The 12,915-nt window shown below is 42.3% G+C and overlaps 1 protein-coding gene across 1 annotated transcript in view; it reads left to right on the top strand.

Annotated features, from left to right (window-relative positions):
- SCD5 (stearoyl-CoA desaturase 5) overlaps positions 1-12,915 on the top strand; it is a 140,978-nt gene that overhangs the window by 109,165 nt on the left and 18,898 nt on the right. Inside the window, exons 2-3 of the mRNA XM_075283922.1 lie at positions 5,609-5,739; positions 9,897-10,102. Coding sequence (XP_075140023.1) covers positions 5,609-5,739; positions 9,897-10,102 — 337 coding nt within the window. The remainder of the gene's footprint in view (positions 1-5,608; positions 5,740-9,896; positions 10,103-12,915) is intronic.

Below are 12,915 nucleotides of genomic sequence, written 5' to 3'. Positions count from 1 at the left end.
TTGAATTCCCAGTCAGACAATGGCACTGTATACCAGTAGTAAAAATTGTGGGTGCACGTAACCCCAATATATTCTTTGAATTCCCAGTCAGAAACTGGCACTATATGGCAGTAGCAAGAAATGAGGGTATTTGTATTCCCAATATACTCTTTGAATTCCCAGTCAGACAATGGCACTGTATACCAGTAGTAAAAATTGTGGGTGCACGTAACCCCAATATATTCTTTGAATTACCAGTCAGAAACTGGCACTATATGGCAGTAGCAAGAAATGAGGGTATTTATAACCCCAATATATTCTTTGAATTCCCAGTCAGACAATGGCACTGTATACCAGTAGTAAAAATTGTGGGTGCACGTAACCCCAATATATTCTTTGAATTACCAGTCAGAAACTGGCACTATATGGCAGTAGCAAGAAATGAGGGTATTTGTATTCCCAATATACTCTTTGAATTCCCAGTCAGACAATGGCACTGTATACCAGTAGTAAAAATTGTGGGTGCACGTAACCCCAATATATTCTTTGAATTACCAGTCAGAAACTGGCACTATATGGCAGTAGCAAGAAATGAGGGTATTTATAACCCCAATATATTCTTTGAATTCCCAGTCAGACAATGGCACTGTATACCAGTAGTAAAAATTGTGGGTGCACGTAACCCCAATATATTCTTTGAATTCCCAGTCAGAAACTGGCACTATATGGCAGTAGCAAGAAATGAGGGTATTTGTATTCCCAATATACTCTTTGAATTCCCAGTCAGACAATGGCACTGTATACCAGTAGTAAAAATTGTGGGTGCACGTAACCCCAATATATTCTTTGAATTCCCAGTCAGACACTGGCACTATATGGCAGTAGCAAGAAATGAGGGTATTTATAACCCCAATATATTCTTTGAATTCCCAGTCAGACAATGGCACTGTATACCAGTAGTAAAAATTGTGGGTGCACGTAACCCCAATATATTCTTTGAATTCCCAGTCAGAAACTGGCACTATATGGCAGTAGCAAGAAATGAGGGTATTTGTATTCCCAATATACTCTTTGAATTCCCAGTCAAACAATGGCACTGTATACCAGTAGTAAAAATTGTGGGTGCACGTAACCCCAATATATTCTTTGAATTACCAGTCAGAAACTGGCACTATATGGCAGTAGCAAGAAATGAGGGTATTTATAACCCCAATATATTCTTTGAATTCCCAGTCAGACAATGGCACTGTATACCAGTAGTAAAAATTGTGGGTGCACGTAACCCCAATATATTCTTTGAATTACCAGTCAGAAACTGGCACTATATGGCAGTAGCAAGAAATGAGGGTATTTGTATTCCCAATATACTCTTTGAATTCCCAGTCAGACAATGGCACTGTATACCAGTAGTAAAAATTGTGGGTGCACGTAACCCCAATATATTCTTTGAATTACCAGTCAGAAACTGGCACTATATGGCAGTAGCAAGAAATGAGGGTATTTATAACCCCAATATATTCTTTGAATTCCCAGTCAGACAATGGCACTGTATACCAGTAGTAAAAATTGTGGGTGCACGTAACCCCAATATATTCTTTGAATTCCCAGTCAGACACTGGCACTATATGGCAGTAGCAAGAAATGAGGGTATTTGTATTCCCAATATATTCTTTGAATTCCCAGTCAGACAATGGCACTGTATACCAGTAGTAAAAATTGTGGGTGCACGTAACCCCAATATATTCTTTGAATTACCAGTCAGACACTGGCACTATATGGCAGTAGCAAGAAATGAGGGTATTTGTATTCCCAATATATTCTTTGAATTCCCAGTCAGACAATGGCACTGTATACCAGTAGTAAAAATTGTGGGTGCACGTAACCCCAATATATTCTTTGAATTCCCAGTCAGACACTGGCACTATATGGCAGTAGCAAGAAATGAGGGTATTTGTATTCCCAATATATTCTTTGAATTCCCAGTCAGACAATGGCACTGTATACCAGTAGTAAAAATTGTGGGTGCACGTAACCCCAATATATTCTTTGAATTCCCAGTCAGACACTGGCACTATATGGCAGTAGCAAGAAATGAGGGTATTTGTATTCCCAATATATTCTTTGAATTCCCAGTCAGACAATGGCACTGTATACCAGTAGTAAAAATTGTGGGTGCACGTAACCCCAATATATTCTTTGAATTACCAGTCAGAAACTGGCACTATATGGCAGTAGCAAGAAATGAGGGTATTTGTATTCCCAATATATTCTTTGAATTCCCAGTCAGACAATGGCACTGTATACCAGTAGTAAAAATTGTGGGTGTATATAGCCCCAATTCTATTGCTAGGGGACTTGCAGGGTATTTCTGGGGTGAAGGTGGGGGGGCACACCGTTGGAACGGGTATCGGGGTATATATCGGGTATACGGGAATACACTGACAGTGTATTCCATTCAGGATCCTGGGAAAGCTGGGTTGCGGCGATTGAGCCCGTCAGTGCCACGTTACACTGACAAGCTTCTCCCTGGAATTTAGCTCTTACAAGAGCTGTTGGTTGTCTTCTCCTTCCTATCCTAGCCTGTCCCTGCCTACCCAGAATCTAAGCCCTAGCTAGCTGGACGGAAACCTCCGTCCTCGGTGAATTGCAAGCTCAGAATGACGCGAAGCTGGGCGGCGCTGTTCTTTTAAATTAGAGGTCACATGTTTTCGGCAGCCAATGGGTTTTGCCTACTTTTTTCAACGTCACCGGTGTCGTAGTTCCTGTCCCACCTACCCTGCGCTGTTATTGGAGCAAAAAAGGCGCCAGGGAAGGTGGGAGGGGAATCGAGTAATGGCGCACTTTACCACGCGGTGTTCGATTCGATTCGAACATGCCGAACAGCCTAATATCCGATCGAACATGAGTTCGATAGAACACTGTTCGCTCATCTCTAGCGAATACAATGCATACAACATGCACACTGGATGCTGCCAAACACAGGAATAATGTTTTTATTAGTCACCATAGTTATACTTTTTGGCTATTACATAGGAGCCCCAAGGAGACAATGTTACAAATAGTAAGAACAATCAAACAACACAACTATACCTCTCCTGCCCCTACCCTATCCCGGGCACACACAACTGAATGAATTGTCAAGAGTGAGATAATTTTATTATTAATGGCCACAGTGTATAGGAAGGTGACATCGCTGTGAAACAGCCGTGGCCTTCCTTGCTATATTGGTAGTTGGCATACACCCCTGTTGTAATTTGTGCCAAAAACTAACATGGAGTTTGTCACATTTATCAAGAGGTTTAGACACTTTTACAACTTACATGGAAAAGGGGCCGTAGTTTATCTAAAAAGTGGCAGCATTTAAGATGTGATGTTGCGTGCCAAAACATGTGACAAATTGTCCTGTTCTTTCAAAGCTGCACAGAAATAAGTGGATAGTATGATACTTTGTATCATTTGAACATTTTGATTGCATAAAAACTTGATCTGACAATCATTTAAAAAAAAGGAATAAAGAGGAAACCTAGCATTTCAGCACTGAAATTCCACACCAAATTCCTCACCATTTTCCTCCGTGTGAATGGACCCCGAGTCTGATTTTGAGCTGCATTTTAAACTGAACAGCGGGTGCCAATAATTCTGTCCCTAAATTGTTTTTTGTTTTGTTTATTTTTTTGCCAAGTTTTTATCTAGCTTTTTTGTGTCTTGAGCTTTTCCGTGCTCCCCAGGACAGAGCTGGCCCTTCTGATCAGCCTGTCAAGTCTATTTCTGTCCCTGGTTGATATACTGCTCCCCCAGCAGGCCTCACCGAAAAAGATGGCTGAAGCAACTACAGAGTTGAAAAGGCCCTAAGAAGTGTCCCTTGGACTCTGAAGGCCCTCAGCCTACTGAGCAGGTAGAGTCTGCTGTGGCCCTTTCTGTGCAGCGCCTCCAGGTGATCAGCCCAGTCTAATTTATTATTGAGGAGCACACCCAGATACTTATAGGAATTCACTATCTCAATGCATGTTCCTTGGATCTCCACTGGGATCGGAGCACTTCTCCATTTACTAAAGTCCACCACCATCGCCTTGGTCTTCCCAGCATTAATCCTGAGGTGGTTCTGCTGGCGCCATTCAACAAAATCCCAGTTTAAAGGGGCTCTATCAGCAAAATCATGCTGATAGAGCCCCACATATGCGTGCATAGCCTTTAAAAAGGCTATTCAGGCACCGCTAAAGTTGTATTTAACTACCCCCCCGTTTTAAAATAATAACCTAAAAAAGAATGTGCTCTACTTACGGAACGTGCACCCTGGGCGGGCATTCAGGGTGTGTCTTCATCTTCTTCCCCGCCTCTTCTTCCTCCGATGTCTTCGGGTCCCGTCCTCCTCCGGCGCTTGCTCGTGGACACTGATAAAAAAAAAAATAGCTTGGGCGCATGCGCAGTAGCACGTGGCTTCTACTACGGCTACTGCGCATGCGCCCAGGCTATTTTTTTTTTCAGTGTCCGCGAGCAAGCGTCGGAGGAGGACGGGACCCGAAGACACCGGATGAAAAAGAGGCGGGGAAGAAGATGAAGACACATCCTGAATGCCCGCCCAGCGTGCACGATCCGTAAGTATAGCACATTGTTTTTTAGGTTATTATTTTAAAACGGGGGGGTAGTTTAATATAACTTTTACGGTGCCTGAAGAGCCTTTTTAAAGGCTATGCACACATATGTGGGGCTCGATCAGCATGATTTAGCTGATAGAGCCCCTTTAAGTCTCTGTATTCCCTATCGTCGCCATCAGTGATAAGGCCTACTATAGCAGAGTCATCGGAGTACTTCTGTAAGTAACAGCTGGATGAGTTGTGACTAAAGTCAGTAGTGTACAGTGTGAAGAGAAATGGGGCAAGAACTGTACCTTGTGGTGCCCCCGTACTACAGATCACAGTGTCAGACACACAGTCCCGGGCTCTCACATACTGAGGTTGTGCACCTTGAAGTTAATTACAAGGAATGGTGAGCCAACTGACTTTATATTTTTGATTGGTTTGTGAGGTAGCCTAGGATCCAGTTAGAAAGGTGATGGTCCATTGCACCAAGGTTCAGCTTCTCCCTCAATACTTATGGCTGAATGACGTTGAACGCACTGGAGAAATAAAAGAACATTATTCTCACAGTGTTCCTGGGTTTCTCCAGGTGAGAGAGAGCTCTGTGAAGGTGGATGATGGCATCATCCTCCCCAATGCCTGGCCGGTAGGCAAACTGGAGGGGGTCCAGAGCGGAGCTCACTAGAGGGCGTAGGTGTGTCAGGACCAGTCTCACTAGGACCTTCATCAGATGAGATGTCAGTGCTACAGGTCGGTAGTCATTGTAGTCCATCGGGTTGGGTTTCTTTGGGACTGGTACCACACAAGATATTACTCTGTAATTCTGATATTACCTGTACATGTGCTCTCTGATTTGTAATGTGCTGCAAAATATGTTGAAACTATATAAATAAAACTTATTACTGTATATTGGAAGGGGAAATGAATCTATGATCAATGATTCTACTGGGGAATTTATATGTGCTTCATTATTAGCTATAAACTATAAATAATTAGCTTTTTTCTTGGTAATGAAGTTCAACATTATAAGATGATTACTTTCTGTCTTGCAGCATACTTGTGCTTCCTGGTGACAGCTTTGAGTGTAACCGCAGGCGCACATCGCTTATGGAGCCACAGATCTTACAAAGCAACACTGACCCTCCGGATATTCTTAGCTATTGCAAATTCTATGGCATTCCAGGTAAATTAGAGGATGATATCAGATTATTTGATGTTGTTCATCACTTTCTCTTAATAATTCATGACTCCTCCTGAGGTTCATTTCTTTCAGTAATCATGCTTTCTTTTCTGACAGTAATTCACAAGCTTGCCAGCTTTTTGCTATCCTATATTTTAAGAACTGCTAGACACATGTTAATGTTTCTGCACAGTAAATCTAATGTGACCCTAAGGAAAACATTATTAGCACAAAATGTCAGTATTTGATTTAGCAAAGAACAACAATAAACCAAACCAGGCAAGGTACTCTCTGACTAAGTGAAATTTCAGGAAACCGTCGCCAAGCATTATTCTAATCTAGTGGCCTCCATTATGTTTTATAGGCTTACTGTAACACACACCCAATAAATAGGTATCCCCCTCAAGTTAAAGCCCCACTTTGTGGAAATGCAGCTTTTTTTTGTTGCAGATTTTGCTGCGGTTTTTTGAGCGGGAGTGGATTAAGGAGAAGGGAGAAGTATATACTGTACTTCCTATATATTTCCCATTTCTTTTATAGCCATTCCCATTCCTTTTATAAACTGTCCCTGTCTCCGCTATGGGAGTTCCGGCTGTAGTTACGATTTTGTGCAGCTGCTGAAAACTGCAAGGACATACCGGTACATTCTTGCAGAACAAGAGAGGGACCACCCGGACGTTAATAATCTATGGGTGGTCCGGGAGAGGTTAAAAAAACCTTTTTTTTTTTGTGCTGTCCCACAATGGGAATTGAACCTGGGATCTGTTCATCCCCTGTACCATATGCTGCAATACTTTTACATTGCAGTACATGGTTCACAGATTCCCTATATGTTATATAGAAGCCATTGATTGTCCTTTGACTCCCACAACAACCCCTCAGAATTCAAGATCTCTTCCCCCAGAGAGTTGTAAGGGGATCAATTTCACCCACTAAAGACCCGTTCCTCATGGCATTTGAGGGGCTAATCTTCTGGATTTGTAGAATTTTCTTACTGCGGAAACTTCCTGGGACCAGGAAGCCATGAAGCAGGGTCCTGTGTTGTCTGCAGAACAGCGCTGTACTCTGATGTGTAACCATACACCCAGTGCAACAAAATAGTTTGGCACTGAGCTGGAAGGAGTTAATGTGACTAGGAAGACCAGGGATTTCAAAGAAGCATCCTGCAGACCACATGTGGCCTCTGGGGCTATAATTTTGGACCATTGTCATCAATGCCCGTGACTTGATTGTAAGGCTTTCCATGCTTGTAGGCCATAGAACTCAGCTCTCTGCTTCCCAGTACCTTCCACTGAAAATTGGTATCACTTACCAGAAGGTTTTCAGAGTTGTGACGAAGGTCTGAAGAATCAGAAGGCAGCGGATGGTACCAAGTCGTGTTCAAGGAGTAACAGTTTGAAGGCAAGCTGCGGTTATTAACAGGAAAGACAAGAGTACAGAGTTGGAAGGCAAAAGAAGAGTCAAGAGCGGAACCAGGAGATCAAGGCAGGAGAAACACAGGACACAGTAGAGGAGAGCTAACTACCAGAGTGGACTGAATAGCTAGCGGTGAGCCGGAGCTGAAGTTCAAAATATATATGCTCCAGCAGGCCCAGCATGACCCCTGCACCAGAAAAAGAAGACTGCAGTCCGTATCAGGAGAAGGCCGGCAACCCCCGCATGCCACCGTGGAGTTTCCGCCCGAATCCTAACACAGAAAGCTTAGTGAATGCACCTTAGGGAAGCTCATTACTTGATGCTGAACATATTAAGACCAGTTTAGGTTTGAAAAGTTACCTAAAAATTTCACTTTAACAGCTATCAAAACCTAAAACCTTGCCACAGTATGAAGTAGATTTTCCTGTTTTATAGTATTGACTAGGCATAATGTGCCATCCAAATAACTTCAGAATAACTTTCAGAATATGTCACAAGGTTTCAAAAAAGCTAATATAAAAGAGGACATTGAGGTATAACGCCTGGGGAAGCGGCCTGCTGACTGGAATGTATACTCATAGCTAAGATGTTTTCCAATTTATTTTGGAAACAACGGCCCTTACTATTCTTTCTGCAGAGTACAGCAGATCTGTTATGCTGAGATGGTAACCACAAGCATTGAACTTACTAATGTTAGCTCTATTTCTCACTTTTGTACTCCAGCAAGCATATGGATTTCTGCAACCCATATTCAGATGTATTTGACAATTGCTGAAATAGGGATCTGAAAGAAATCCTATGACCAAATGAGGACCTAGTAATTTTATATGGAATACCGTCGCTTTAGATTAAAATGCCCTCCAAGCTAATAACAGTATTGTGTGGGGGCCCTTAAAAGAAGCAGAAACATTTCTTTGGGGTTACAAATTGATGAAACAATGCAGAAATTTTTTTAATTTATGGATATGCAAATCAGCTTCAAGTGCATCGGGTGCAGATCTGTTTTTGTCAGATTTGCCTACAGACAAGTGTTTGGAATGTCCTCTTTAACTGCTGCCCAATTTTGCCCCTGTAGCTGTGAAAGATATTTCTAGGCTGAGGCCCCACGTTGTTGCAGATTCTGCTGTGTTTCTTTTGAGCTAAATCCAAGAACGGCATCAAAGGAATGGGAAGTATAGTTCTTCTACTTCTTTCTTCTGCTCTTTCCACTCCCTTTGCCTCAAAAAACCACAGCGAAATCTGCAATAATAAGCTGCATTTACACAATGTGGGGCCTCAGCCGATGCCAAAATAAAGATTACAAAAAAATAAAGCCCAATGTGTCAACCAAAACCCCCCATAAATATTAATTGAATAACCCAAACAAAAAAGATGTTATAGCCCTCAAAACTGTATGTAAAACAGCAAAAAACTAAAATATGTTTGGTCCTGAACCAGGGAACTTGGCCTGGTTCAGAAGTGGTTAAAGACCTGTAAATGTTAGTATTATTAGTGTAGATGGCATTTTTTACTTGACAGGCTCCCTTTAAATTTTCTGAATGTTCTTTTATCTTATGTATATCAATTTAATTCTAAGGGTTGAGTTAAAGAGGACCTTTCATCACCTTCTCCACTGCAGAATCTGTCAGAAATTGTCAAAGAGAAAGGTCCTTCGAAAAGGTTTCTACTAGGGTTGAGCCAATGTTGAGATTTCAGGATCGATTTTGAAATCCTATTTCCAATAATTTTCCATTCAAACTCAATCTCGATCCCAATTCCGATCCTAATGCAAGTCAATGGGATTTTTTTTTTTTCCTAAGATCATTTTCAAAAGCTATAAAAAGTTACCAAAAAATACATACACGTTCTTAGAATGCATAGAAAGAGTAAGGGAACACTTAAATGGCCATGAAGCATTGGCTGTGTGCCGGCTGCATCCATTCATTCCTATGGGAGCGTGATATTCGAAATGTCAGTTTCAAATAGTACTCGCTCATCTCTAGTAGCTAACATTGTTACCTTTTCCCACAATGTTTGGCCAGTAGCAAAGCATTGTGGGAAATAACCTCTGACCTCGATCCCACCTAAAAAGATCGGCATCAGAATTCTGATCACGATCGTGAAATTTACTCATTCGCCGATCGGAATCTGATCTCCTCCGATCCCGATCGCTCAACCCTAGTTTCTACTGAAACCAGAGGACACTTGCTAAAAGATTATAGTTCATGGGGTCCACTGATGTTAACCTCTGTTTTAGAAGTCCATTTATCCAATGTCCCCCAGCAGACTTGAACGATGGAGAGTCGTGCAGAGAGGTGAACTTAGCCTTAAGTTCCTTGTCTTTACATCATTTCATAGATGCGGCTCTATTGATTTGGCACAGTTGGAATTTTTGCTCTAGCCCCCACTATTCCCAAGCAATCAGTACTGTTAATTTTGGTACTTGATATGCTATTTAGTCTCTGTACTGTCAGGAGGGCAGTGTCAGTCTGGAGTGTGTCATTCTGACCTTTCACACTGGCTGCCTCTGATTGGAGCTCTGAGTTACGACCCCTGCTTGACAACCTATTTTGTCTGTCATTAGACACATGAAGCATCAAAATTAACAGCACTTGTTGCTCAGGAACAGTGTAGACTAGAAAAAAAATGTCAACTGCGCTGGAATCAGTGTTGCGTGCCTACCAACAGGTGCTAAGAACTTGAATTGGTGGAGGTGGTGAAAGGAACTCTTTAAATGGTGATCCTTTCATTTGTCTTTCCTACAGAATGATATTTTTGAGTGGGCTCGAGACCATCGGGTCCATCACAAGTTTTCTGAGACTGATGCAGATCCACACGATGCTCGGAGAGGACTTTTCTTTTCACATATAGGATGGCTGTTTGTTCGTAAACACAAAGCTGTCATAGAAAAGGGTAAAACAGTAGACTTTCAAGACCTTTTGTCAGATCAAGTTGTTATGTTCCAGAGAAAGTAAGTAATTTAAAATATTAAATAACATGAATGTTCTTATATTGGTATTGTATGTAGAATCTATTAAAGAGAACCTGTCGCCATATCCAAAATCCTAAATGACATCATTTCATTGCTGCTGTGGCCCTGACATTTTTTTTAATTCATCCACCTGTTGAAGAGATATGGCCCTCAGGTTATATGAAAATTAGTTCTTGTTCACAAGGAGGCGGTAAACTATTATTTTCACGCAGATCACAAATACACACCAACAAAGAGAAAATAAAAGGTTACCATTCCATTGACATATAACCTACCTTGGGCCACAGCTTTTCAACAAAGGTACATTGGCACCCGACTTCGTGAAAGGTCTTCTTTAAGTACAATAAGGTTTAAATCTAATTTCTCACTATTTGCAAAATATAGAAGAACTTAGTTGGAGGGTACAGACATATGGTGGGACAACAATTGTGTATGGATGATTAGCATTGTTGCTTTGCAGCAATGTCTTAGGCTACATTCACACGACAGAGAATAATGGCCATGTGATGTCCGTTTTTTTAACGGATGTCAAATGGCAGCATTAATTTCAATGTCAGTGAAAAGGGACTATTTACATGACTGTTATTTTGACAGCTCATTGTCATGGACTGTCAAAATATAGGTCATGTCCTATTTTTGTTCATTTTCATGAATCCCTACGTACACTGAAATGCATGGGAAATCCTTAAAGACAAATGCCCTTTGGGTGCAAGACAGCTGTGAAAAATTTATATTTTGGCCTTTTTGCACCTCTTTTGTGTGAAGAAAACCTTAGTTTTGCATCTTATAAAAAGTTTACTTGTTCTTCCTGGGTTTACTCTGGGTACTCCACACTCCAAAACAAAGGGTTTTCTCATGGAGGTGCAATGGTGCAACCTCAGCTGCCTGGGATTGAGCGGGACAGTCCCACATTTCAGGTGGTCCCGCTGTTTCAGGCAGCAGGCAGTGATTTCTCCTCTATCTGTCCTCTGTAGATAGAGGTTGAACACTATAGTGGAACATGGAGCTATTAGCTTCGTGCTCCATTATTCAGCCTTCGGCAGGGGAGGGAAGTGCAATGAGCTATGGGAACACTTCATTTTTTTTTTCTTTTTTAATGTAGCATTGGTGGTTGAGGGGGCAGGGGAAATTAAATTATGGGGTTTATTGGGCGGCCCACTTTCAAAGAGGTTGCACAAGGTCCTTGTGCATTCTTTTTGAAAGTGGGCCCCCCAATACCCACCATAATGCACTAAAACGGCCCTGCGCCTGAGATATTAGTGATATTAGATTGTGAGCCCCATTTAGCGCTGGGATTGATGTAAGTAAAGATAATTTGTATACAACACTAAGAAATATGTTGTTGCAAAACAAATAAGGGTCTATTCACATCAACATAATTCTAATTATATAGTTATAAATTTCTCTCTAGTGCTGTCTCAGTGCACATCGCTCCTCCCTGTCGCAGGCAGCACTAGTTACTAGAGATGAGCGAACAGTAAAATGTTGGATATTCGATATTCGTTTCGAGTAGCTGCTCAATATTCGACTACTCGAATCGAATATCGAATCCTATTATAGTCTATGGGGGGAAAATGCTCGTTTCAGGGGTAGGCAACATTCGATCAAATTACACTTACCAAGTCCATGAGTGAGGGTCATGTCCCCGCGGCATCTTCCGGCTCTGAATTCACTCTGCCAGGCATTGGGCCTGGGCAGAGCCGACTGCGCATGCCTGCACTACAAGAAAATGGCCACTTACAGTCAAAGCATATAGTGTGTATAGCATTCGGCCAATCAATGCTGGTTCTGCATCGAACTTTTCCATTCGAATAGTGAGTGATACTCGATCTAGTACGAGTATTTCGAATACCGTAGTATTCAATCGAATACCTACTCGATCGAATACTACTCACTCATCTCTACTAGTTACAGCTCAAATGATTTTGTGATGTGAGTATGAAAATGTGTGAGCCACAATCCACCGCACACACTATTCCCATGTTACATAGAAAAAAAGATCTTCCGGGGGGCGGAGCCTAACCGTCGGCGCGGATGGAAGCCTGAGCTAACAGCTCCGTCTCTTACCTTGCTAGTACCGGTTCCAGACCTCACCCTCAGTAGCCAAAATGGGGAAATTCGGTAGGGAGAAGACCCTGGACACTCCTGGCACCCCTAATGGGCGAAATTCGCAGGCTGAGATGCATAAATTCTTCAAAAAGAAGACGACCCGGTCTCCCGCCCTGGCCCGCAAAATGGCGCAGGAGGAACAACAAGCGGAGGACGCAGCAGACGAATCCGATATGGACAGTGTGAGCAGTGCGACAAGGTCAGATAATAACTCATCTGCTATATCTAAATCGTTTATGCGAAAGCTGATGTCTCAAACTGTAGCTCCGGTGATGGCTGAACTGGCGGCCCTACGCTCAGATATGCAGGGCCTAGGTCGCAGAGTGGACACTGTAGAACGTACTTGCACGGCCATTTCAGAGCATTCTAACGCCCTAGAACAGCATGTTACCCTCCATCATCACCAGTTAAACAGAGCCATGTTGGAGGACCTTGAAAATCGCAATAGGAGGAGGAACATTCGGCTTAAAGGGCTTCCTGAGTCTTACTCACCTGATGATTTACGTACCATCATGGGATCCATCTTTTCCTCGGTCCTTGATCCTGAAAGGGCGAAAGCTATTCAGATTGAGAGGGTGCATAGGGCTGTTAGGCCTAAGCCTCCAGATACAGAGCCACCGAGAGACGTCATCTGCGGCCTACTCTCGTCAGTTGACACAGTGGAGATATTGAATGCTGCCAGG

The sequence above is a fragment of the Leptodactylus fuscus genome, chromosome 1 (genome assembly GCF_031893055.1).
Source record: "Leptodactylus fuscus isolate aLepFus1 chromosome 1, aLepFus1.hap2, whole genome shotgun sequence".
NCBI classification, from domain to species: Eukaryota; Metazoa; Chordata; class Amphibia; order Anura; family Leptodactylidae; genus Leptodactylus; species Leptodactylus fuscus.
The sequence above is the reverse complement of the archived record's forward strand: the minus strand, read 5'-3'. Positions and strand labels throughout refer to the sequence as shown.